This window comes from Rhinopithecus roxellana, chromosome 19, assembly GCF_007565055.1.
Source record: "Rhinopithecus roxellana isolate Shanxi Qingling chromosome 19, ASM756505v1, whole genome shotgun sequence".
In the NCBI taxonomy this organism is placed as follows: Eukaryota; Metazoa; Chordata; class Mammalia; order Primates; family Cercopithecidae; genus Rhinopithecus; species Rhinopithecus roxellana.
The window spans coordinates 18,735,435-18,759,400 of NC_044567.1; the positions used below are offsets into that span (position 1 = coordinate 18,735,435).

The 23,966-nt window shown below is 53.5% G+C and overlaps 3 protein-coding genes and 4 non-coding genes across 12 annotated transcripts; 6 read left to right on the forward strand and 1 right to left on the reverse strand.

Annotated features, from left to right (window-relative positions):
- Positions 1-157: 157 nt before the first annotated feature.
- Positions 158-3,913, forward strand: RPL23A (ribosomal protein L23a). The gene is made up of 5 exons (XM_010372345.2): positions 158-314; positions 987-1,170; positions 2,723-2,899; positions 3,552-3,621; positions 3,848-3,913. The coding sequence occupies exons 1-5, from the start codon at positions 290-292 to the stop codon at positions 3,860-3,862; spliced, it is 471 nt and encodes a 156-aa protein (XP_010370647.1). The 5' UTR covers positions 158-289; the 3' UTR covers positions 3,863-3,913.
- Positions 834-899, forward strand: LOC115895020. The gene has a single exon (XR_004055228.1). It is a non-coding gene; the product is annotated as a small nucleolar RNA SNORD42 (small nucleolar RNA).
- Positions 2,595-2,666, forward strand: LOC115895030. Its single transcript, XR_004055237.1, has one exon. It is a non-coding gene; the product is annotated as a small nucleolar RNA Z17 (small nucleolar RNA).
- On the forward strand, positions 3,413-3,473 carry LOC115895021. Its single transcript, XR_004055229.1, has one exon. It is a non-coding gene; the product is annotated as a small nucleolar RNA SNORD42 (small nucleolar RNA).
- LOC115895028 lies at positions 3,664-3,735 on the forward strand. Its single transcript, XR_004055235.1, has one exon. It is a non-coding gene; the product is annotated as a small nucleolar RNA Z17 (small nucleolar RNA).
- A 418-nt stretch (positions 3,914-4,331) lies between the features above and the next one.
- TLCD1 (TLC domain containing 1) lies at positions 4,332-6,994 on the reverse strand. 2 transcript variants are annotated; one of them, XM_010372348.2, is made up of 4 exons: positions 6,741-6,994; positions 5,469-5,551; positions 5,289-5,371; positions 4,332-4,877 (listed from the first exon to the last, which is right to left on the reverse strand). In XM_010372348.2, exons 1-4 carry the CDS (start codon positions 6,791-6,793, stop codon positions 4,494-4,496), a joined length of 603 nt encoding a protein of 200 aa, XP_010370650.1. In that variant the 5' UTR covers positions 6,794-6,994; the 3' UTR covers positions 4,332-4,493. The 2 variants fall into 2 exon arrangements, with proteins under 2 accessions (XP_010370650.1, XP_010370649.1); XM_010372347.2 differs by lacking the exon at positions 6,741-6,994 and adding an exon at positions 5,890-6,254.
- Positions 6,995-7,040: 46 nt separating this feature from the next.
- On the forward strand, positions 7,041-23,913 carry NEK8 (NIMA related kinase 8). 5 transcript variants are annotated; one of them, XR_004055146.1, is made up of 16 exons: positions 8,706-8,803; positions 15,877-16,082; positions 16,630-16,862; positions 17,096-17,227; positions 17,700-17,908; positions 18,069-18,130; positions 18,213-18,394; positions 18,489-18,639; positions 19,062-19,138; positions 19,480-19,597; positions 20,853-21,003; positions 21,212-21,375; positions 21,468-21,626; positions 21,803-21,961; positions 22,348-22,439; positions 23,395-23,913. XR_004055146.1 is itself a non-coding variant. In XM_030924020.1 (15 exons), exons 2-15 carry the CDS (start codon positions 15,947-15,949, stop codon positions 22,374-22,376), a joined length of 1,962 nt encoding a protein of 653 aa, XP_030779880.1. In that variant the 5' UTR covers positions 7,041-7,118; positions 15,877-15,946; the 3' UTR covers positions 22,377-22,970. The 5 variants fall into 5 exon arrangements, 4 of the variants coding, with proteins under 4 accessions (XP_030779880.1, XP_030779881.1, XP_010370651.1 ...); XM_030924020.1 differs by lacking the exons at positions 8,706-8,803; positions 23,395-23,913 and adding an exon at positions 7,041-7,118 and having other exon boundaries at positions 22,348-22,970; XM_030924021.1 differs by lacking the exons at positions 8,706-8,803; positions 23,395-23,913 and adding an exon at positions 8,035-8,196 and having other exon boundaries at positions 22,348-22,970.
- The last annotated feature ends 53 nt before the right edge of the window (positions 23,914-23,966 follow it).

Genomic DNA, 23,966 nt, shown 5'->3' on the forward strand with positions numbered 1-23,966 from the left:
TGAGATCACGCCACTGCACTCCAGCCTGGGTGACATAGCGAGACTCCATCTCAAAAAACAAACAAACAAAAAAAAAAACTACAACCCCCATGAAGCTTTAGAGCCTTTGAGGGGAGGAGTGGCGCATGTTTGTTCACGCACGAAGAAGAAATTAAACCTAACTACCGTTCCCAGAGGGCGCCACTCTGCAAATTACCAAATCAGCTCTAAGTACAAAGCATCGCGAGTCTTTGGTGAGATTTGGCGCTATAAGCTTGTGGGAACGGGCATTGGCGACCTTTTTCACAAGATGGCGCCGAAAGCGAAGAAGGAAGGTGTGTGTTGGGGATGGGGCCGCCGCTGGTTTATCAGGGACTGCCGCGCCTTAGAGGGAACGAATTGGGAGCATGGCTGCTGGGCTAAGTCCTGAGGGCTGTGCTCCGTGGCTTCTACCCGCGTTTTCGGACACACTGCAGTATACGTGGGCCGCGTGGGCCCAGCCTCATGGGCTGAGTTCCGGTAGAGGGAGTTGGGGAGGCAACGCGGCCGACATCCTACGCCAGGGAGAGCCAGACATTCGGCTCTGGGAAGCTACACGCATCCACTGGTTGGCGCTCCACGTCCCCGGGCCTGTAAGAAGTTAGTGCCCTCAGCTTTAACCATTTTTCCTTCTGGTTCATGTTTAACCGGGCTACATTACCCGCCCCCCTCTCCGCTGCCTGGTTTTGCGATGGGGTATGTGTAAAACTCCTAGGACATTTTCTGGAAAGTACTAAGCGTTCGTTCAGTGCTACTTTGTTTTATAGTCGTATCCCTGGACTTACTTCGAGTTGGTCGCTTTCGCCTCTGGTATCGTGCATGTGATGGAAAAGTTTTAATCTCTGACACTTGTGATGTCTTCAAAGGAACCACTGATGCACATGTGGCCAGGGTCGCCGACTGCAGTTCTTGGGGCCGGAAGTAACCGATTGCTAACCCGCACCCGGTTTTCTTTTCTTCTCTCCCAGCTCCTGCCCCTCCTAAAGCCGAAGCCAAAGCAAAGGCTTTAAAGGCCAAGAAAGCAGTGTTGAAGGGTGTCCACAGCCACAAAAAAAAGAAGATCCGCACGTCACCCACCTTCCGGCGGCCCAAGACACTGCGACTCCGGAGGCAGCCCAAATATCCTCGGAAGAGCGCCCCCAGGAGAAACAAGTCAGTACTGCCCCCTCTACCCATGAAAAGATTTGGGTATTCTCCATTGGTAATTTGGAAATCACTCACCCTGTGTGATGGTTTCTCAAACACAAATTGTGTCCAGTGTGCTTCTCTAATTGGAAGTATGAGATTGTTTCTGCTGTATTTACAAAACTGGCAGGAATTCTTTTTAAATCAGCCCAGAGGCCGGGTGCGGTGGCTCACGTCTGTAATCCCAGCACTTTGGAGGCCGAGGCTGGCGGATCACTTGAGGTCAGCAGTTCGAGACCAGCCTGAGTAACATGGAGAAACCCCCTGTCTACTAAAAATAGAAAATCAGCCGGGCGTGGTGGCGCATGTCTGTAATCCCGGCTACCCGCGGGAGACAGAGGTAGGAAAATCGCTTGAACCCGGGAGTTGGAGGTTGTGGTCAGCCGCGATCGCACGATTGCACTCCAGCCTGGGCAACAAGAGCGAAACTCCATCTCAAAAAAAAAAAAACCTTGAGTCTCAAAATTTGTTAGGTTAATTATTGTTTCACATGTGGTCACGGTTTGAAAACTGTTTTGGGGGGAGTGTAAAGTAGAATACAGAGATTCCTTGCTCCTAGTTCCTACTGCTATAGGGAACAATCCTTGAGGGTGAGAACATGGATTGATTCTTGATTGATAATGGGGATTCCGTTATCTGTATTTGGCAGTTATGGGCTGCTGCGATGTATAGAAGCTTCTTTGCATTCATTTTCCCAAATTTTCATATTGCTCAAGGAATGGTTGGGGGGAAATGGGCAAAAGGTTGGGCACTTGAGTATTTGAGCTACCAGTAATAACTAACTTTTTAGGGAGCACAGATTTGAGTAGAGCCATGTTAGTAGTTACTACCTATGGGTTTTTGCTGTTTCTACTCTTTCCTAACAGAAAGAGTGGATTGTGTTCAATAGGAAAGCAGTTCACAGACTCTTCCTGCCCTTCCCCCCACCAAGTTGGACCTAGATTGAGTGTGATGAGGTTTAGACCTGACCTGGTTTCAAAACAGGAAAGTAGTGTCTGAGTAAACAGCTGGGCTGTCTTTAAATGGGGAAAGCTGTTAGAGTTGTGCTTAAGCCACTGTAAGTTTAACCTCAGCTGTGCATTTGCTCCTGGCCCAATTCTCCTGCCTCAGCCTCCTGAGTAGCCGGGACTACAGGCTTGCACCACCACGCCCAGCTAATTTTTGTATTTTTAGTAGAGAGGGAGCTTCGTCAAGTTGGCCAGGATGGTCAAGATCTCTTGACCTCGTGATACGCCTGCCTCAGCCTCCCAAAGTGCTGAGATTACAGCCATGAGCCACCACGCCAGGCCCAAAGATGATTCTTTAATCACTTGAGGTGTAAGAGCCCTTTAAGAGAAAAAATGTACAATGTTCTGCCCCTGGGGTTGGGGCTTCAGGCCCTTAGATTTCAGGGTGCAGGTGATGACACTGTAAAGCAACCAAAGTTTGAACAAAATGATTCGTACCTCTTTGTCTGATGCCCTAGGCTCTGGGCTCCAAAGAGGGCCCAGGCCAGGTGACCCCATTTTGCCTCTCCTAGGCTTGACCACTATGCTATCATCAAGTTTCCGCTGACCACTGAGTCTGCCATGAAGAAGATAGAAGACAACAACACACTTGTGTTCATTGTGGATGTTAAAGCCAACAAGCACCAGATTAAACAGGCTGTGAAGAAGCTCTATGACATTGATGTGGCCAAGGTCAACACCCTGATTCGGTGAGTTGGGCCTCAAGGGATGGGGAGCGGGCTGGACCAGCAGTCTGGAGCCAAAAAAATCTGCATTTCATGAAGCTCTTTGATGTTTAGATAGTCCTGGTAATGCAGGACTACACGTATAGTCCCAGTTATGCAGGAAGATCGTTTGAACCCAGGAGTCACCCATGATTGCCCCATTGTACTCCAGCCTGAGCAACCAAGCAAGGCCCTTAAAAAAAAAATCCTCTGGACCTTTCAGCAGGGGAGAAAGGTTCCTTGACTTAAACTTGGAGTAGGTTTAGCAGTGTGTAAGCCTTGAGGCAGGAATTACAGGCTGCCTTAATTACAGACCTTTGTATGGACCTGAGGCAACACTTTCTAGGACTTGATTGGGGGTTGGTGCTCGTTTTCTGGGGTCCATACTTCTATTTTCAAAGGCCACTAGAGTGCGGCAGATTACCTTGGTTTAAGTCTTAACATGGCCTGTGGTGTTTCCCATAAGAGAATTGGCTTTGTGGCTTCATGGCGTCCTCTGGGTTGATGGAAAAATCATCATTGGAAAAGAATGACATGAACAGAGGAACCATTGAAGTGCTGGAGGACTGGAGGAGGAAGGGGGAGGGTGTGGGGGCAGTGAGAGTGGCAGGGACTAAGGCTTCCTTCTCTACCCCAGGCCTGATGGAGAGAAAAAGGCATATGTTCGACTAGCTCCTGATTACGACGCTTTGGATGTTGCCAACAAAGTAAGTTTCCTTCCTACAAACCCCTTAATCATTCACCCCTTGGGTGCAAATGATGCATATGTTAGCGACCAAAGCCTGATTTTTGCTGATGAGTCGTAATTAACTGACTGCACCCTATCTTAACAAACCTTATCCTCAATGTTCCTCATTTTGCTTTCTGAAAATAACATTCCAGCTTAATCTTCACATTTCAACTCCAGTAATGAGGCTCCCTTTTGTTTTTCAGATTGGGATCATCTAAACTGAGTCCAGCTGCCTAATTCTATATAAATATATATATCTTTTCAACATATACGTGCCTCTCTGTCAATTTCTGGTTAGGCTGGGAGGCCACACACAGACACTGACATAACAGGGCTTGGGCAAGACTCCTGTTCTACTCATCCTTTTGAAATATTCATCCTGCCACTCTACCATGTGTGATCACTCCAGAGATCTTTATGACTAGAGTTAGTGTCCTAGTAAAACCAGAACTCAGAACTTGCCTCCATGGTTGGGGGTAACAAGAAGCTGTACAAGAACCCCTTCTTTTATCTCTGGAAGAGGCTGTGTATGAAACCAATGCCCAGGGTTTGAAGGGCATTAGCATCCATTTCAGGGGAGTGTGGATTGGCTGTCTTTCTGGTAGCATTTTGTCCTCACACACCCATCTACTATGTCCAACCGGTCTGTCCGCTTCTCTCACCCCTTGCCCAATAAAGGACAAGGACTTCAGAGGAGTGCTTTCATTAGTGTTTTCAATAGTGTGGGTGCAGGCTCGGAAGGTGGAGAGGCTGGCCCCAGAGGACGCCCAGGCTTGGGGCTAAGTCCCAGTTTCCATGTGAAGCTGTTTCTGGCCTTGTCCGTTTTTGTTGTCTCAGGCTCTGTGCCTCTCACTCAGTCAAGAACTTGTCTTTGTGTTGCTTCCTGGGGACACGTTCAGGGCAGAAGTCAGAGCGGAGGAGGCGGGAAAAGTAGATTATGATCATCACATCCAGCATGAGCAGGATACCCAGCAGGAAGGTGCCCAGGGTCCTCTGCCTCACATAACGCAAGAAGAAATGGGTGAGGTAGACCTGAGGGGCCAGGCGGAAGAGAAAGTACATGACCAGGTTCACATACTTGTTAACCCTGTAAAGGAGATGATCTTGGGCATTATTGATTTTCATCATCATGCGAATGGTGAGGAAGATGTTGCTGACTTCCACCAGTAGTGTTAAGACACCACCACCGACAAAGCTGCTCCAAAAGATGCCAGAGAAGAAGGCACCCATGGCCTAGCGGGAAGAAGGGAGAATAGGAGTTAGGGAACCAGATGCAGATGCTTTCCTGGACTTTGTAGGGGGAGGTATCAGATTGAGGGCTGGAAAATCCCAAATTTCCACCTGGAATAATAGTTTATAGTGGATAAGATGCTTTGTTTTGTTCGTTCAACATTTGGTTTTGATCCCTGCTCACAGCTTCTGGCTGTGGATGATGTTCAGTCTAAGGCAGTGAGACCATGGGTTGCTGGCCTCTGAACAAGCACATAGACTGCTAACCTCAGCATCCTAAAAATAAGAAGTAGCACACAGGTGGGGGGGGGCGGTGGGCGGTAAGAAAACACGGCCTTCTCCCAGGTTCAGAAAGACGGAGCTGAGACTAGGTTGCTGACACCAGGCCTATACCACATAATCAGCTTCTCTTACCATGATGTGATGGACGAGGTATTCCCAAGATGCTCGCGCCTGTCCGCTAGCCACGATGTCCACCGTATCGTGGATGAAATACCCTAGTGGAGGGATGGGGCAAGAGGTCACGAAGGACTGAACAAGCAGCTTCCTTCTCCCTGTCCCCAACTGGCCTCCCGCTTCCTGGGCAAGACCTACCTGCAGAAAAGCAAACGAGCAAATAGCCAGAAAGTGACCATGCCGTCTCAATCTCCACCAACATGTCGGGAGTCTGCCATACACTGGAAAGGAGGGAAGAAAGCAGGCTCTGCATTTCGGTACCCTCAAGGACCCTCACCTTCCCGGTTACCCTTCCCAGCCCCGGAGGAGCCTGGGCTCGCGCTAGTGGCTGACTGGGAAGCTAAGAGTGGCTGGGCAAAACCCAAGAGCCTCCAGTTTCCCAGGGGCGATCCCCCTCCCCTGGGGCCACTGCGGCTTCTGGTTGGATAGGATACCAAACGGGATCAGGTGAGACTGCGTGGCCTCATCCCGCCGATGAGCGATGGGGGTGGTAACACAAGAGCCGACCCCAGCTCCCTGCTCAGGATCCCCCGGCCACCTCATCCCCACAGTCGCTTACCACAGCAGTGCCCAGATCCCCGACACAATGGAGTGAGCGAAGGAGACGAGCAGGTTGTGCCAGCGCCAGGTGCGCAGGGGGTCGGCGCGCACGTGCACGGGTAGGGGCAGGCGACTGAGCGCGCGCCGGAGCGCCCGGAAGGTCAGCGTGGCGCCCAGGAGCAGCGGCAGGGCGGGGTGCAGCAGTGGGGGCATGCTGGCCCTCCCTGCCGTCCGCCCTCGAGGCCGCCTCCTGGGGCTGTTCTGGGAACCTGGGTCCTCTCGGACCAGTCCAGTCCGGCCGCCTCTCCCGCCGGGCGCCAGCCCCACAACAGTTTCGGCGAAGCGCTCTAGGCCCCTTGACTCCTCCTCGCCCTCCCTGCGAGGCCTCTGCCCCCGCCCCGCCCGCCTGCCCCCGCCCCGTCCGCCTGTCCCCGCCCCGTCCGCCTGCCCCCGCCCCTCAGGCGCTGCTGCCGCGCGAGCCGGGTGCCTCCGCGGCCTCTCGGTCACTGGCCGACTCCCGCGGACTTTGGGTAACTAGGAACTGTGCTGGGGGCGTCGTCGCCCAGGCACCCCTCGCTGGCGCCTCCCGACGGTCGACGGAGTCCCAGTTGCCGTCGCTCGCCTGGCCTCATTAACCCGCGTCCCCACTTTTCCCCGGGCCACCGGCTCCCCCGCCCTGGGCGGGTACCGCGAGAGCTCTCTCCACCCTCTACCTTCTGCGAAGAGCTGGACGGGACCCGACACGCCCATGCCCCCTAAGTCCTGGTCCTGGGGTGGACTCGGGAGCCCCGCCTCCGACAGTGGTCTCCGTGCAGACCCAGTGCCCCCACCGCACCACTCGCAGTCTTCCGACCGGAGACCCGGATTTACCCGTCCCTCCTGCGCCCGCGAGGTGGGCGCTTGGGAACTGCTGAGTAACCCATCGCCACCTCTCCCCGCCCGCTCTTAAGCTCCCGGGGCCGGGCGGCTGTCACAGTCCTCCCTCAGACAGTCCCGGCCCTCGGCCCGGCTCCCCGGAGGCTGAGCAAGCAAGACCGCGGATTTGCCGGGACTGCTGGGGTGACCCGCGCTCTCCAGGCCCGTAGCTTGCAGCAGTTGCGGCTCCTGGCCAGTAGGTGTCAGCCTGCCCTCACTGTGGCGCGGGCTCCCTCTCCCGCCTCCGAGCGAGGCGGCTGCTTTCGGGGAAAGTTTAGGTAAACTGGGCGAAAGGAGGAGCGGCTGAGACCTAGCGAGGGAAGTGAAGCGGGGGTGAGGGCGGGAAGGGAGAAGAGGGTGGTAATAGAAGAGGGGAGGGAAGAAGTGGGGGAGGGGAAAGGTGCTGCTGGAGGGAGGAAAAAGCCAAAAACCTGAGGCGCAAGGACCCACGGACCAAGCCGTTTGAGCGTTTTCCTCTCTTATGGCTCCAAGGTTACACATTAACCCCTGTGGGACTCCTAGGTTCACCAAGGCGCAGTCGGTTTCTAGGTGAGAGCACTGGTGTCCCGGGTGAGCGGCTTTCCCGCCCCTCCCCTTGGCTCACAGAGCTGCTCTGTCCGCCGGCCGACACCGGCCTGAGCCAGCGCCCATCAGCAGTCCTTCCACGTGGGCGGGTTTGGGTACCCTTGCGAAGGCCGGAGTAGGGTTTCTTTCTTTCTTCTTTCTTTCTTTCCTTTCCTTTCCTTTCTTTCTTTCCTTTTCTTTCTTTTCTTTTCTTTTCTTTTTTGAGATGGAGACTCATTCTGTCGCCCAGGCTGGAGTGCAGTGGCACGATCTCGGCTCACTGCAACCTCCGCCTCCCAGATTCAAGCGATTCTCCTGCCTCAGCCTCCCGAGTAGCTGGGATTACAGGCGAGCGCGACCATGCCCAACTTTTTGTATTTTTAGTAGAGATGAGGTTTTACCATGTTGGCCAGGCTGGTCTCAAACGCCAGACCTCAGGCGATCTGCCCGCCTCGGCCTCCCAAAGTGCTGGAATTACAGGCGTGAGCCACCGCGCCTGGCCGAATACTGAGTTTTTATAGAGCTCCAGCAGAGCAGGAGCCCGGGAGAACCTGGAATTAACCTCACTTCCGGTAAAGAGCCTAGCTGGTCACACTAACCAGCTCTCTGCCTCTAGGCTTTGTCTTGAGCTCATCTCGGCGAAACCGCGGTCTTTCCTTCTCCCCTTGATGCTTTCAGGTAGTGATTCACTTCCGCCGCCATCTTCCCCCATGGGGTTCACCCTAGATGAGCACTGAGGGCCGATTACCCTCCTGCAGTGCGTGTGTGTGAAAAGAGAGTTGAGAGTCCTGACCAGCGGGGTGCTCACTAGTCGGGACGGCCTGAGACCGTGTTATGTCCTCCCCAGGTGAATCAACTTGCACAACTTGGGATTTCCCTCGTCCCTCCCTAGGCAAACACGAAACTAACCCTGCTGCCTTCTCCCAGGAGCGCTGGCCTCGGTCGTTTTGGTTGTGTTTTATCGTTTGCGTGCCAAGGAGAACCCGATTTCTCCTGAAATAGTGTCACTCGTGGGCAAGAAGGGGGTCGATCCTCTCTTCCCACCCCCACCCGGCCTGTGGGGTGCAACTCTCGGGAACGCAACATCCTTTTAGTCTAGCAAGCTTTACAAGGGCTGGGTATATGCTTGGGAGGGGCGGGTACCGTGCCCGCCATTGCGGGGCGCGCCCTATTTTCTTGCCCTATTCCTTGGACACTGCGTGGGGCAGGGTCATGAGGGGAAAGGTGACGGCGTATCGCAGCGGCCGGTGTGTGGTGCAGGCCCACAAATACGGACGCGTGGCGAAACCCACACCTAGCGCGCTGGCTCCGCCCCGCAAGCCGCTCGCCGTGAAGGGGCGGGGCCCACAGTGGCTGGGTCCGCGCACGCGCCGTGTGGGAGACGGAAGTGAAACGCTAAGAAATGAGATGGAGAAGTACGAGCGGATCCGAGTGGTGGGGAGAGGTGCCTTCGGGTGAGCCAGGGCTCTGGGGGAGGAAACTGCTAGAGGATAGGGAAAATAAGCCCCAATTCTGCCCGCGAAGTCGCCGCCCGCCTAGCCCCGCCCCAAGGCGTGAACGCCACTCTGGGAAGCTCCGCCCAAGCTTCCGGTCCCTATCCCGCGGGGAGACTCCGCCTCTACGTATGCCACACCCCTGACAAGCCCATTGGCCCGCCCACTGAGTTCTGTTAGCTTCTTTATTCATTGGTTTAACAAATACTGAGGCCGGGCGCGGTGGCTCAAGCCTGTAATCCCAACACTTTGGGAGGCCGAGGCGGGCGGATCACGAGGTCAGGAGATCGAGACCATCTTGGCTAACACGGTGAAACCCCGTCTCTACTAAAAATACAAAAATTAGCCGGGCGTGGTGGTGGGCGTCTGTAGTCCCAGCTACTCGGAGGCTGAGGCGGGAGAATGGCATGAACCCGGGAGGCGGAGCTTGCAGTGAGCCGAGATCGCGCCACTGCACTCCAGCCTGGGCGACACAGCCAGACTCCGTCTCAAAAAAAAAAAAAAAAACAAATACTGAGTGCCAGCTATGTATGTCAGGCTTTGGGCTCTGGCTATACAGTTAGAACCGGAACAGGCGTGGTCTTTTCCCTCTTGGAACTTACTAACTATGGGAAAGTTATACAACAAACAAAGCATTATGAATTAAGAAGTTATGGCCGGGCGCGGTGGCTCAAGCCTGTAATCCCAGCACTTTGGGAGGCCGAGACGGGCGGATCATGAGGTCAGGAGATCGAGACCATCCTGGCTAATGCGGTGAAACCCCGTCTCTACTAAAAAGTACAAAAAAAAAAAAACTAGCCGGGTGACGAGGCGGGCGCCTGTAGTCCCAGCTACTCGGGAGGCTGAGGCAGGAGAATGGCGTGAACCCGGGAGGCGGAGCTTGCAGTGAGCTGAGAGCCGGCCACTGCACTCCAGCCTGGGCGGCAGAGCAAGACTCTGTCTCAAAAAAAAAAAAAAAAAAAAGAAGTTATAGCAGTTATGAAAGGTTATTAGCAGGTTGTGAGGCTAGTACATTACCAGGGAGAATACTTACATGAGATGGTCAAGGAAGAATTCTCTGAGAAGGGAGATTGATTGATTTTTGAGACAGAGCCTCCCTCTGTCACCTGGGCTGGAATTCAGTGTCGCGATCTTGGCACGCTGCAACCACCACCTCCCGGGTTCAAGCAATCGTTGTGCCTCAGCCTCCAGAGTAGCTAGGAGCGTGCGCCACCACGCCCGGCTAAATTTTTTTGATTTTTTTTTTTTTTTTTTTGAGACAGAGCCTCCCTCTGTCACCAGGCTGGATGACGTGATCTCGGCTCACTGCAACCTCTGCCTCCCAGTTCAAGCGATTCTCCTGCCTCAGCCTCCCGAGTAGCTGGGACTACAGGCGCCCACCACCATGCCCAGCTAATTTTTTTGTATTTTTAGTAGAGACGGGGTTTCGCCATGTTGGCCAGGCTAGTCTCAAATTCCTGATCTCAGGTGATCCGCCCGCCCCAGCCTCCCAAAGTGCTGGGATTACAGGCCTGAGTAACCGCACCAGGCCAGAAGTGAGATTTAAGGCCAAGACTTGAGGAATGAGAACCAGTAGTCTGAAGGTGAAGTGAGAGCTTTTCAGGCAAAGGAAATAGCATATGTGAAATTTCTCACATGGGAAAACAGAGCATTGAAGAAACACAAAAAGACTAGCATAGTTGGAATGTAGTGGGCAAGATAGAGAATGGTATGAAATGTAATTGTCGAGGGCGGGGACTAGATTATGGCCTGATAACCTGAGGTAAAAGGGTTCATTTGCCACCAAGGGTTTTGTTTTGTTTTTGTTTTTGAGACGGAGACTTGCACTGTCGCTCAGGCTAGAGTTCAGTGGCACGATCTCAGTTCACTGCAACCTCCGCCTCCCAGGTTCAAGCAATTCTTCTGCCTCAGCCTCCTGAGTAGCTGGGACTACAGGCACACGCCACAATGCCTGGCTAGTTTTTTATTTATTTTATTTTATTTTATTTATTTATTTTTTTTTTGACAGAGTCTCCCTCTGTTGCCCAGGCTGGAGTGCAATGGCATCATCTCGGCTCACTGCAACCCCCGCCTCCCGGGTTCAAGCAATTCTCCTGCCTCAGCCTCCAAGTAGCTGGGATTACAGGATGTGACACCATGCCCGGCTAATTTTTTGTATTTTTGGTAGAGATAGGGTTTCACCATGTTTTGGCCAGCCTGGTCTCAAACTCCTGACCTCAGGCGATCCATCTGCCTCGGCCTCCCAAAGTGTTGGGCTTACAGGCGTGAGCCACCACGCCCGGCCACCATGAAGGGTTTTAAAGGGGAAGAATGATCCTGAGACTTGGCAGAGTTTTTTGAAAAGGGGCAGGGTGCAGTGGCTCACGCCTATAATCTTAGCACTTTGGGAGGTGGAGGTGGGCAATTGCTTGAGCTCAGGAGTTAGAGTCAAGCCTGGGCAACACAGTGAGTCCCCCTCTCTACAAAAAATACAAAAATGGCCCGGCGCAGTGGCACATGCCTGTAATCCCAGCACTTTGGGAGGCCGAGGCGGGCAGATCACGAGGTCAGGAGATCGAGACCATCCTGGCTAACACAGTGAAACCCCGTCTCCACTAAAAATACATAAAATTAGCCAGGCGTGGTGGCGGGCACCTGTAGTCCCAGCTATTCGGGAGACTGAGGCAGGAGAATGGTGTGAACGTGGAAGGCAGAGCTTACAGTGAGCCAAGATGGCGCCACTGCGCTCCAGCCTGGGTGACAGAGCGAGACTCCATCTCAAAATAAATAAATAAATAAATAAATAAATAAATAAATAAATAAATACAAAAATTAGCCAGGTGTGGTGGCATTGGCATATGCCTGTAGTCCCAGCTACTCAGGAGGCTGAGGTGGGAGGATCACTTGAGCATGGGAGGTGGAGGCTGTAGTGAGCTGTGATCAGACCCCTGCACTTCAGCCTGGTCAACAGAGTGAGACCCTATCTGAAAAATAATAATAATAGCCGGGCACGGTGGCTCAAGCCTGTAATCCCAGCACTTTGTGGGGCCGAGACGGGCGGATCACGAGGTCAGGAGATCGAGACCATCCTGGCTAACACGGTGAAACCCCGTCTCTACTAAAAAATACAAAAAAATTACCCGGGCAAGGTGGCGGGCGCCTGTAGTCCCAGCTACTCGGGAGGCTGAGGCAGGAGAATGGCGTGAACCCGGGAGGCGGAGCTTGCAGTGAGCTGAGATCCAGCCTCAGCACTCCAGCCTGGGCGGCAGAGCGAGACTCTATCTCAAAAAATAATAATAATAATAATAATACAAGAAAAAAAGAAAGAGAAAGAAAAGGAAGAAAGAAGAAGGGGCCGAGCACAGTGGCTCATGCCTGTAATCCCAGCACTTTGGGAGGCTGAGGTGGGTGGATCACCTGAGGTCAGGAGATCGAGACCAGCCTGGCCAACACAGTGAAACCCTGTCTCTACTAAAAATGCAAAAATTAGCTGGGTGTTGTGACAGCTACTTGGGAGGCTGAGGCAGGAGAATCGCTTGAACCCGGAAGGCAGAGGTTGCAGTGAGCCGAGACCGTGCCATTACACTGCAGCCTAGGCAACAAGAGTGAAACTCTGTCTCAAAAAAAAAAAAAAAAGGCCGGACGCGGGGGTCATGGCTGTAATCCCAGCACTTTGGGAGGCCAAGGTGGGAAGATCACGAGGTCAAGAGATCAAGACCATCCTGGCCAACACAGTAAAACCCTGTCTCTAGTAAAAATATAAAAATTAGCTGGGCGTGGTGGCACGCACCTGTAGTCCCAGCTATTCGGGAGGCTGAGGCAGGAGAATCGCTTGAACCCAGGAGACAGAAGATGTAGTGAGCCGAGATCATACCACTGCACTCCCATCTGACAACAGAGTGAGACTCCTTCTCAAAACAAAAAACAAAAAACTTATCAAATCATTCCTCTATATTTTATCTTTCTTTCTTTTCTTTCCTTTTTTTTTTTTTTTTTTTTTTGAGACGGAGTCTCGCTCTGTTGCCCAGGCTGGAGTGGTGCCATCTCGGCTCACTGCAAGCTCCGCCTCCAGGATTCACGCCATTCTCCTGCCTCAGCCTCCCGAGTAGCTGGGACTACAGGTGCCTGCCACTACGCCTGGCTAATTTTTTTGTATTTTTAGTAGAGACAGGGTTTCACTGTGTTAGCCAGGATGGTCTCGATCTCCTGACCTCATGATCCGCCCGCCTCGGCACCATCTCGGCTCACTGCAAGCTCCACCTCCCAGGTTCACGCCATTCTTCTGCCTCAGCCTCCCGAGCAGCTGTAACTACAGGTGCCCGCCACCATGCCTGGCTAATTTTTTTGTAGTTTTTAGTAGAGATGGAGTTTCACTATGTTAGCCAGGATTGTCTCGATCTCCTGACCTAGTGATCTGCCCGCCTCAGCCTCCCAAAGTGCTGGGATTACAGGCGTGAGCCACTGTGCCCGGCCCCCGTTTTCAGTTTTTGTTTTTTTTTTTTGAGACGGAGTCTTGCTCTGTCGCCTAGACTGGAGGGCAGGTGGGGTGATCTAGGCTCACTGCAAGCTCCGCCTCCTGGGTTCTCGCCATTCTACTGCCTCAGTCTCCCTAGTAGCTGGGACTACAGGCGCCTGCCACCACGCCTGGCTAATTTTATATATATATATATATTTTTTTTTTTTTTTTTTTTTTTTTTTTGAGACAGAGTCTCGCTCTGTCGCCCAGGCTGGAGTGCAGTGGCCAGATCTCAGCTCACTGCAAGCTCCACCTCCCGGGTTCACACCATTCTCCTGCCTCAGCCTCCCGAGTAGCTGGGATTACAGGCACCTGCCACCTCGCCCGGCTAGTTTTTTGTATTTTTTAGTAGAGACGGGGTTTCATCGTTTTTGCCAGGATGGTCTCGATCTCCTGACCTCGTGATCCGCCTGTCTCAGCCTCCCAAAGTGCTGGGATTACAGGCTTGAGCCACCGCGCCTGGCCTAATTTTTTATATTTTTAGTAGAGACAGGGTTTCACCATGTTAGCCAGGATGGTAAGATTTTTAAATTGCATTCTGGGACTGGGCATGGTGGCTCATGCCTATAAGCTCAGCATTTTGGGAGGCTGAGGCAGGAGGATGTCTTGAGGCCACAAGTTCAAGACCAACCTGGCTAACATAGTGAGACTCCGTATCTATTAAAAAAAGAAAAAGAGATAAATAAAAAATAAATGTCGTTCTGGTTGCCATGTAGAATTTAGATTTGAAAAAAAAAGGCCGGGCGCGGTGGCTCACGCCTGTAATCCCAGCTCTCAGGGAGGCAGAGGCGGGAGGATAGCTTGAGCCCAGGAGTTCGAGACCTGCCTGGGTAATACAGCGAGACCCCGTTCTCCACAAAAAGGAAAAAAAAAAAAAAAAAAAAAAAAGACGAAAAAAAAAAAGAATTTAGATTTGAGGGTGACAGGAGTGAAAGGGACCATTTTGGAGATTTGTACAGTATTTTAGGCAAGAAATTATGATGACTATAGGGCAAGGGCTATAGAGAGGGTACAGAGAATTTGATGGATTTACAGTATTTTGGAGGTAGAAATGGGATTTTCTGATGTGCTTATGTGAGATGGAGGAAAGATTCTAGGGTGATTTTCTTTTTTCTTTTCTTTTTCTTTTTTTTTTTTTTTTTGAGACAGAGTCTTGCTCTGTTCCCCAGGCAGGAGTGCAGTGGTGCAATCTCAACTCACTGCAACCTCCACCTCCCAGGCTCAAGTGATTCTCCTGCCTCAGCCTCCCGAGTACTTGGGATTACAGGCGCCTACCATCACACCCAGCTAATTTTTGTATTTTGGGTAGAGATGGGTTTCACCATGTTGGCCAGGTTGGTCTCAAACTCCTGACTGCAAGTGATCTGCCTCGGCCTCCAAAAGTGCTGGGATTACAGGCGTGAGCTACCATACCAGGCCTAGGGTGATTTTCAAGTGTGGTTTTTTTTTGTTGTTTTGTTTTGAGACCGTCTCACTTGGTCACCCAGGCTGGAGCGCAGTGGCGCGATCATGGCTAACTGTATCTTCAATGTCCCAGGCTCAGGTGATCCTCCCACCTTATCCTGCAGAGCAGCTGGGACCACAGAGGCTTGCCACCATGCTCAGCTAATTTTTTTTTTTTTTTTGAGAGACTGGGTACACCATGTTGCCCAGGCTGGTCTTGAATGCCTGGACTCAAGTGATCCACCTGCCTTAGCCTCCCAAAGTGCTGAGATTACAGGCCTTAGCCACATGGCCCTGCCTCAGGTTTCTGATTTTAGCAGTTTCTGATTTAATAACTGGAGGATAGTGGTATCATTTACCAAGATGGAAGAGACTGAGTAAGGAAAGGTTTGGAGGCAGGAATCAAGAATTTTATTTTGAATTTGTTAAAATTTAGGATGACTATGAGCCATTCAAGTGAATATCTGAGTCCGGGGTTCAGCAGAGAAGTCTGATCTTGAGGTAAAAATTTGAGACTTAGATCAGCTTATAGTCCACTCATTCAGCAAATACTTATTGACCGCCTATTGTGTGCTAAATATTGGGCTATGCACTGGGGTCATTGTGGTGAACAAGAGTGTTGTAGTTCCTGCTTTTATGGAGACTGACCACAGAATTAAAATAAAATAATATGAATGGCTTCTATTCATTGAGCATTTTCTTTGTGCTGGCCACTGCGCTCAGTGCCTTACATGCACTTTCTCATCCTCTCAACAACCCTGGGAGGCCCATTTTATTTTCCAGACAATGATGTCACATAGTGTATTAAACCAGATAACTAGTAAGAGGAGGTGCCCAGATTTGAACCTAGGCAGTCTGTGGGAACTTAGAGATCAAGACTAACTTTACCTCACAGTGCCTGTGGTAAAACTGAAATCCCACACAGCTTGTAATCAGTTCTCCCTGTTCCCAAGCTCAGTGTTCTGTGCACTTGGTTAGATGACCTCTTAGTCTAGAACCCTCTTCTAAGAGACATCAGTCACCAGGCTGTACCGCCCTGCCTGATATGTGGCTGGAGGCTCAGCTGGTAACCTGTCCCTGTCCTCCACATCCCTAGGATTGTGCACCTGTGCCTGCGAAAGGCTGACCAGAAGCTGGTGATCATCAAGCAGATTCCAGTGGAACAGATGACCAAAGAAGAGCGGCAGGCAGCCCAGAATGAGTGCCAGGTCCTCAAGCTGCTCAACCACCCCAATGTCATTGAGTACTACGAGAACTTCCTGGAAGATAAAGCCCTCATGATCGCCATGGAATATGCACCAGGTGGGCCAGCCTCCTTATAGTGACCTGGCTAGAGGGGCCTCTTATCTCTGGGACAGGCAGACACAGATCACCTGGCTTCCCTCCTTGGAATGAGCATGGCCAAGGGTTAGAGTTCTGGTCCCAATTATCTGACCCTGGCTAGCCCCTTCTCCTCTCTGTTCCCAGTGCCCTGTTCCATACCTAAAAGGAGGCCCGGTGGCTCACACCTATAATCCCAACACTTTGGGAGGCCAAGGTGGGCGGATCATGAGGTCAGGAGATTGAGACCATCCTGGCTAACACGGGGAAACCCCATCTCTACTAAAAATACAAAAAAAAAAAAAATTAGCCTGGCTTGGTGGCGGGCGCCTGAAGTCCCAGCTACTTGGGAGGCTGAGGCAGGAGAATGGCTTGAACCTAGGAGGTGGAGCTTGCGGCAGTGAGCCGAGATCGCACCTCTGCACTCCAGCCTGGGTAAAAGAGTGAGACTCCGTCTCAAAAAAAAAAAAGGAGAAGGGTTGTCGTGGTGTGAGAAAGCCTGGATCTTGATTAGTCCTTTGGGCCACAGGCGGCACTCTGGCTGAGTTCATCCAAAAGCGCTGCAATTCCCTGCTGGAGGAGGAGACCATCCTGCACTTCTTCGTGCAGATCCTGCTTGCACTGCATCATGTGCACACCCACTTCATCCTGCACCGAGACCTCAAGACCCAGAACATCCTTCTTGACAAACACCGCATGGTCGTGAAGATTGGTGATTTCGGCATCTCCAAGATCCTTAGCAGCAAGAGCAAGGCCTACACGGTGCCTGGGCATGGCGGGGACCTCCAGGGTGCTAGAAGTCTTGAGGGCCAGGACCTAACCCTGCCTCCTCCTCTCCCGCTAAAACACCCTTGGCCCTTTGGCTCGTTTGGGTGGTCCTGCAGGAGGAAGCCCCTTGGCTTGCTTTGAGAAGAAGCTGTCCCCAAATGACCTTATGTGCAGAGACCCTGGTCTTCCCTCCCTGCAGGGCTGTGATCCCAGCTTCTCTCCTGCAGGTGGTGGGTACCCCATGCTATATCTCCCCTGAGCTGTGTGAGGGCAAGCCCTACAACCAGAAGAGTGACATCTGGGCCCTGGGCTGTGTCCTCTATGAGCTGGCCAGCCTCAAGAGGGCTTTTGAGGCCGCGGTGAGTGTATGCACCCTCCAGGGGACAACTGGGAAATGTACTGCCTGCCCCAGCAGCCCTCAGCTCCAGCCACCTCAGGTTTCTCCTCTAGCTGAGTCATGTCTCTCCCTTACCAGATTACCCCAAGGGAGGGCTATGGGTGTCCCTCAGACTATGGATTTCTGAGAGTACATCTTGCCTCCCATCAGACTGAGGGCTCCTGAGGGCAGGGCTGTGGCTTTCCCAGGAGACCCTTCCAAGAGCAAGACTTGAGTTTTCCCAGCATCCTGGGGTTTCTGAGGACATAGCTGCAGCTCCCCTATCAGACTAGGGATCGCTGAAAGCCAGGTTGGACTCCCCTATCAGTCTGGGAGTCCCCTCATCAGACTGAAGTCTCTTGAGGGCAAAGCTGTTATTATCCCAGGAGACCAGGGGCTGGAGCTGGGGGGTGCTGCCCTCACTTCCCCAACTTCCCAACCTGGTGCCTTCACAGAACCTGCCAGCACTGGTGCTGAAGATCATGAGCGGCACCTTTGCGCCCATCTCTGACCGGTACAGCCCTGAGCTGCGCCAGCTGGTCCTGAGTCTACTCAGCCTGGAGCCTGCCCAGCGGCCACCACTCAGCCACATCATGGCACAGCCCCTCTGCATCCGTGCCCTCCTCAACCTCCACACCGACGTGGGCAGTGTCCGCATGCGGAGGCCTGTGCAGGGAGAGCGAGCAGTCCTGGGTGGCAGGGTGTGGGCACCCAGTGGGAGCACAGGGGTTCTGGGGCAGAGGGAAAGCTGGGGCAAGTCCTCCCTTCCTGCATGTAGGAATGTCAGGAGGGTCTTTGTCCTTAGGCCCCCATCTGTCCTGCAGGGCAGAGAAGTCCGTGGCCCCCAGCAGCACAGGGAGCAGGACCACCAGTGTCCGCTGCAGAGGTAAGTGGGAAGAGGCCGCCAGTCCCCATGGACGCCACACCATTCCCATCAGTTTAACAGTCCCCATATGCTGTACCTGCAGGTATCCCCCGGGGACCTGTGAGGCCGGCCATCCCACCACCCCTGTCATCAGTGTATGCCTGGGGTGGTGGGCTGGGCACTCCCCTGCGACTGCCAATGCTCAACACAGAGGTGGTCCAGGTAGCAGCTGGGCGCACGCAGAAAGCCGGCGTCACGCGCTCTGGGCGTCTCATCCTGTGGGAGGTGAGCAGGCCAGCGGGTGGCCTGGACGTGTGGAGGTGTAGATCCACAGCAGGGTTGGGGTGCTCAGGCGCTGCCCATCCACCTGCCCCTGCAGGCCCCACCCCTAGGTGCAGGCGGAGGCACCCTCCTCCCTGGGGCAGTGGAGCAGCCACAGCCCCAGTTCATCTCGCGTTTCCTGGAGGGCCAGTCGGGCGTGACCATCAAGCATGTGGCCTGTGGGGACTTCTTCACTGCCTGCCTGACTGGTGAGCTGTCGGGCCTACCTTGTGGGACCTGCTCTAAGGCCCCACAGAGCACCTTCTCTCTTCTCTTGCAAACCACGCACTTAATGCTTCTGTCTACTAGTTATGGAGTTATTGCTTCTGTCAAGTAACTATTGAGGAGATTTCCTTATACAACCTCCTTTACCCTACGGACGGGCCTGGCAAGGCAGTTATTATATTATTCTCATTTGACAAGTGGGGATGCTAAGGCTCAGAGAGGGTGTCACTTGTCCAAAGTCACATACGTTTGAAGAGACTCGCAACCTTTTCTCTCTTCCTATCCCGTCCTTTCAGCCCTGGTCCCCAACTTTATTTTGCTGCTGCAACCCACTAGAGGACCAGGCTATCTGGAAAGACTGTTTTAACTTCTCTCCCTTCTCCTTCCTCACTGCCCTTCTCTCCAGACCGAGGCATCATCATGACGTTTGGCAGCGGCAGCAATGGGTGCCTAGGCCATGGCAGCCTCACTGACATCAGCCAGGTGAGTGTCACATGTACCTTGGAGAGGGGGAAGTAGGGAGATGATGGGGAGCCCACATCTGAGAGCTGACACCAGATTGGGGGCAGGGGAGTTCCCAGCAGCCACAGGTTCCTCTAGCTTCCCAGATGCACGTGCCCTGGGCCACCTACATCGGGGGAAGTATAGAAAAACCAGGCTTCCCCAGTGGTTGTCCACCTGGCATTGTGTATGGCTGGAGTTAAAGACATAGCCACCTCCTGAGAATGTGTATCTTCCAGCTTTGTCCCTACAGGGGGTGTTGAGGCCAGATGGCTAGTCCCAGACCCTTTGCCCAGTTTCTCCTTGCTTCCTCTCCTCTCTAGCCCACCATTGTGGAGGCTTTGCTGGGCTATGAGATGGTGCAGGTGGCCTGTGGGGCTTCTCACGTGCTGGCCCTGTCCACTGAGCGAGAACTATTTGCCTGGGGCCGTGGAGACAGCGGTAAGCTCCAGCCTCTAGGCCCCATCTCATAGCATCCTCAGCCATGACTTGCTCCCCTTCATACCCACCTTCCACCCCACAGCACATTCTCTCCTCCCTCTTTCCTCTCAAATTCTCTTCATTCATTCAACAAACCTTTATTTTACACCAACTGTGCACATGCTGTGCTGGGTGCTGAGATGAGATGGAGATGTGGCTTCCTTCAGGTGTTTGAGGTAATGAAGGAAATTTCATTCAGCCACCTATTTTTTTATTTTATTTTGAGACAGAGTCTCGCTCTGTTACCCAGACTTGAGTGCAGTAGCGTGATCTCAGCTCACTGCAACCTCCACCACCAGGTTTAAGCAAATCTCCTGCCTCAGCCTCACAAGTAGCTGGCATTACAGGCACCCACTACCGCACCCAGCGAATTATTGTATTTTTGTAGAGACAGGGTTTCACCATCTTGGCCAGGCTGGTCTGGAACTCCTGACCTCATGATCCATGTGCCTCAGCCTGCCAAAGTGCTGAGATTACAGGCGTGAGCCACCACGCCTGGCTTATCCACTAGTTTTTATTGAGGTCTTCTTTGGGTCAGGCATCAGGCTGGGCACTGAAACTAGAGATGACACTGATTGGTTCCTGTCTTCCTGGAGGACTCAGTCTAATAGGAGAAAGATGACATTGCCAGCATGCCAGATAACAGATAGCATCAGGGCTACACCCCGGTGCAGAGGTGTGGAACTCAGTGAACAATAATGTCAACTGGAGGAGAGAGATGGCATCTGAACAGGGCTTTATAAGAAGGAGGATTTTGAGTCGGCGTGGTGGTTCACACATGTAATCCCAGCACTTTGGGAGGCTGAGACAGGTGGATCACGAGGTCAGGAGTTCAAGACCAGCCTGGCCAACATGGTGAAACCCTGTCGCTACTAAAAATAAAAAAATTAGCTGGGCGTGGTGGCTCATGCCTGTAATCCCAGCTACTCAGGAGGCTGAGGCAGGAGAATCGCTTGAACCCGGGAGGTGGAGGTTGCAGTGAGCCACGATCGTACCATTGCATTCCAGCCTTGGCGACAGAATGAGACTCAGTCTCAAAAAATAAAAATAAAAAATAAATAAAGGAGGATTTTAACCAGCAGAGGGGCCTAGGAAAGGCATTTGGGACTGAGAGAACAGAGAACTCATGCTGTTCCCTCCCCTCAGTGGGCCCTCCTCATCCCGGCGTCACCCCCACTAAAGCTCAAATTAACTCCTTCTGGGTTTCTTCTTGTAGGCAGACTGGGACTAGGCACCAGGGAGTCCCACAGCTGCCCCCAGCAGGTGCCCATGCCCCCAGGACAGGAAGCTCAGCGAGTTGTATGTGGCATCGACTCTTCCATGATCCTCACTGTGCCTGGCCAAGCCCTGGCCTGTGGGAGCAACAGGTGAATAGGTCCTCAGGGTGACTAACCTGCCTCTGGCTCTCCTTGGCTGCGAGTGCTCCATCCATCATTGCCTACCTCTCACCAAAGACCAGAATTGAGGGGGTTGAGGGTGCTATTGGTTCAACCCAGGGTGGGATCCGTCTCCTGGTGCACCAGCTCCTGCCCAAACTGTCTGTCAGTTGGATTTGGCTTCTGGCTCTGCCCTCAGGTTCAACAAGTTGGGCCTGGACCACCTCTCCCTGGGGGAGGAGCCTGTCCCTCACCAGCAGATGGAGGAGGCCCTGAGCTTCACACTACTAGGCTCTGCACCCCTGGACCAGGAGCCCCTGCTGAGTGTAGACCTGGGCACTGCTCACTCAGCTGCTGTGACTGGTGAGCAGGACTTGGGCTCTGGAGGCCAGAGGGGGACTCCTGGTCTCCTTGGTACCCTGTTGAAGCACCCCTTTCCTTCCTCTCCCCCATAGCCTCAGGTGATTGCTACACTTTTGGCAGCAATCAGCACGGGCAGTTGGGCACCAATGCTCGCCGAGGCAGTCGGGCACCCTGTAAGGTCCAAGGCCTTGAGGGCATCAAGGTGGCAATGGTAGCCTGTGGGGACGCCTTCACCGTAGCTATCGGGGCAGGTGAGGACTGAGCATGGCAGGGGCAGGCAGTGCCATGAGCAGTGGGGGCTGAAGGTTGCTGCTCAGGGCCACTGGACTCTGGAGCCTCCCACGGGCCATCCTGGCAATGTGGGAGGGGAGATCCTGCTCAGGCTGTGCCCACTTCCCACTTCCCTCCTGGGGATTCTTCCTGGCAGAGGGTGAAGTGTACTCCTGGGGCAAAGGGGCCCGAGGTCGACTGGGAAGGAGGGATGAGGATGCCGGACTCCCTCGGCCAGTGCAGTTGGATGAGACACACCCTTACACGGTGACTTCCGTGTCCTGTTGCCATGGAAACACCCTCCTGGCTGTTCGCCGTGAGTTGTAACTTTTCCCACCTCACCACACAACCCAGCTGGCCCCTGCCCACACTCCCACACCCCATGTTCACAGATGCCCATATCACCAAAAGCATCTTTAGCCCTCAGATAAAAATAGCTGAAGCTGCGGTTACAGAGCTCCAAGTTTCCTGCCCCGGGTGGCCAAGGGTGCTGCTTGGGCCTCATGGAAGGGCTGCCGCCACTGCTCCCCAGGGGGCTCACACGCATTCTTTCTCCTACTGCTGAGTCCTGTTGATACTGAACCTCTCTTTTTGGCCTAACAGGGTCCAGAATCCAGGGCCCAGTAGGAGTGGGAGGTGGGTGATAATTTCTGGAGGCACTGCCCTCAGAAGCTGCAAGCGTTTCTCTTTCGTACCCTCCAGCAGTCACAGATGAGCCGGTTCCCCCCTGAGGCACCTGGATACACCTCTGGACCACCCTGATACTGCTTCTCTGAATGTTCTGAAAAGTGCAGGTGCCCAAGACATGACTGTTGCAGCCATCTCCTGGATTGGGTCATCATGGGGTATCGGGGCTGGCAAAACCCCTGCTGTGCTTTTGGCCTTGGATATGGAAACCTCAACCACTTTGTTCTCCCACCACCTTTTTGCCCTTCCTACCCCTTCCTCCCTTCAGTCAGTGTCCCCAGGATCCAGCCTGGCTAGAGTTAGAAGGCAGACCTAGCCTTTGGAAGCAGAGCCTTGCCATAAAAAGGCTGAAGGCAGCTGTATCTCCACACAGACCGCGCTCTTTCCCCCAGCTCAGTTAGAAAATAAGTCTGGGCCGGGGGTAGTGGCTCACACCTGCATACCCAGTGCTTTGGGAGGTCAAGCCAGGAGGATCCCTTGTGGCCAGGAGTTGTAGACCAGCCTGGGGACCATAGCAAGACCGCTATCTCCACCAAAAAAAAAAAAAAAAAAAAAGATAAGAAAATAAGGCTGGGTGCGGTGGCTCACCTGTAATTCCAGCACTTTGGGAGGCCAAGGCGGGTGGATCACTTGAGGTCAATAGTGTGAGACCAGCCTGGCCAACATGGTGAACCCTGTCTCTACTAAAAATACAAAAATTAACCAGGCATGGTGGGGGGCGCCTGTAATCCCAGCTACTCTGGAGGCTAAGGCAGGAGAATACCTTGAACGCTGGAGGCGAAGGTTGCAGTGAGCCGAGATCGCAGCACTGCACTCCAGCCTGGATGACAGAGCAAGAGACTCCCTCTCAAAAAAAAAAGAAAAAAAAATGTCTTTGGTGCTCACTGGGACCGTCTCCATGCTTTGGAGCAGGACAAGCCAGGGCCTGCCTGGACTGACCATTAGGCCTGCCTAGCTTCTGCATAGCCTGGGGCAGGGCGGTCCCTGGGAGTGCTGCTATCTCCCCCACACTTTCATCCTAAGGCAGGATTTGCTCGACGTCTGCTTGCCTCTTTTCCCCAGCACGAGGAGAGGAGCCACTACGTGTCTGCTGCACAAAAGATCCGCGCTGGAGATTGTCCCTCACCCCATGCCTTTCTCCAGAAACACTTGAGAGAAAGGGTAGTTAGTGGGACCAGACTGGTTTCTCAGAGCACAGGAAGTAAAGCCAATACAAATATCAGCTGCCTGCTTGGAGTGTGGTGTCTTCAGGGGTGGGTGTGGCGACCAGGCACCCCAGGACTGGGCTGGGCCCGACCTCGGTGGCAGGGCTGCGGCCAAGGGAGGAATGTGGGCGCAGCCGGCGGCTGGGGTCGAGGTTCCTCTGGCCCAGCGCCCAGTCCAGCCTCCCCGCCCCAGCTGGGCTCCCCGGAGCTGGTTGCCAGGCTTCGGCTGCCTAGCACCTGGAAGCTGGGGCCCCGGTTCCTGGGCGGCTCACGGCCCCGGAGGCCGAGCTGCTGCCTCTGGAAAAGAAAACCTTTGTAAAAGCCCATGCTCCGGTGGGTGGGCGAGACTGGCGGTGACCAGACCCAAAGACCTACACGCGGGGGTGGGCGGGGCCGCGTGGGCGCGCATTAGGACCGCGCGGCCGCGGC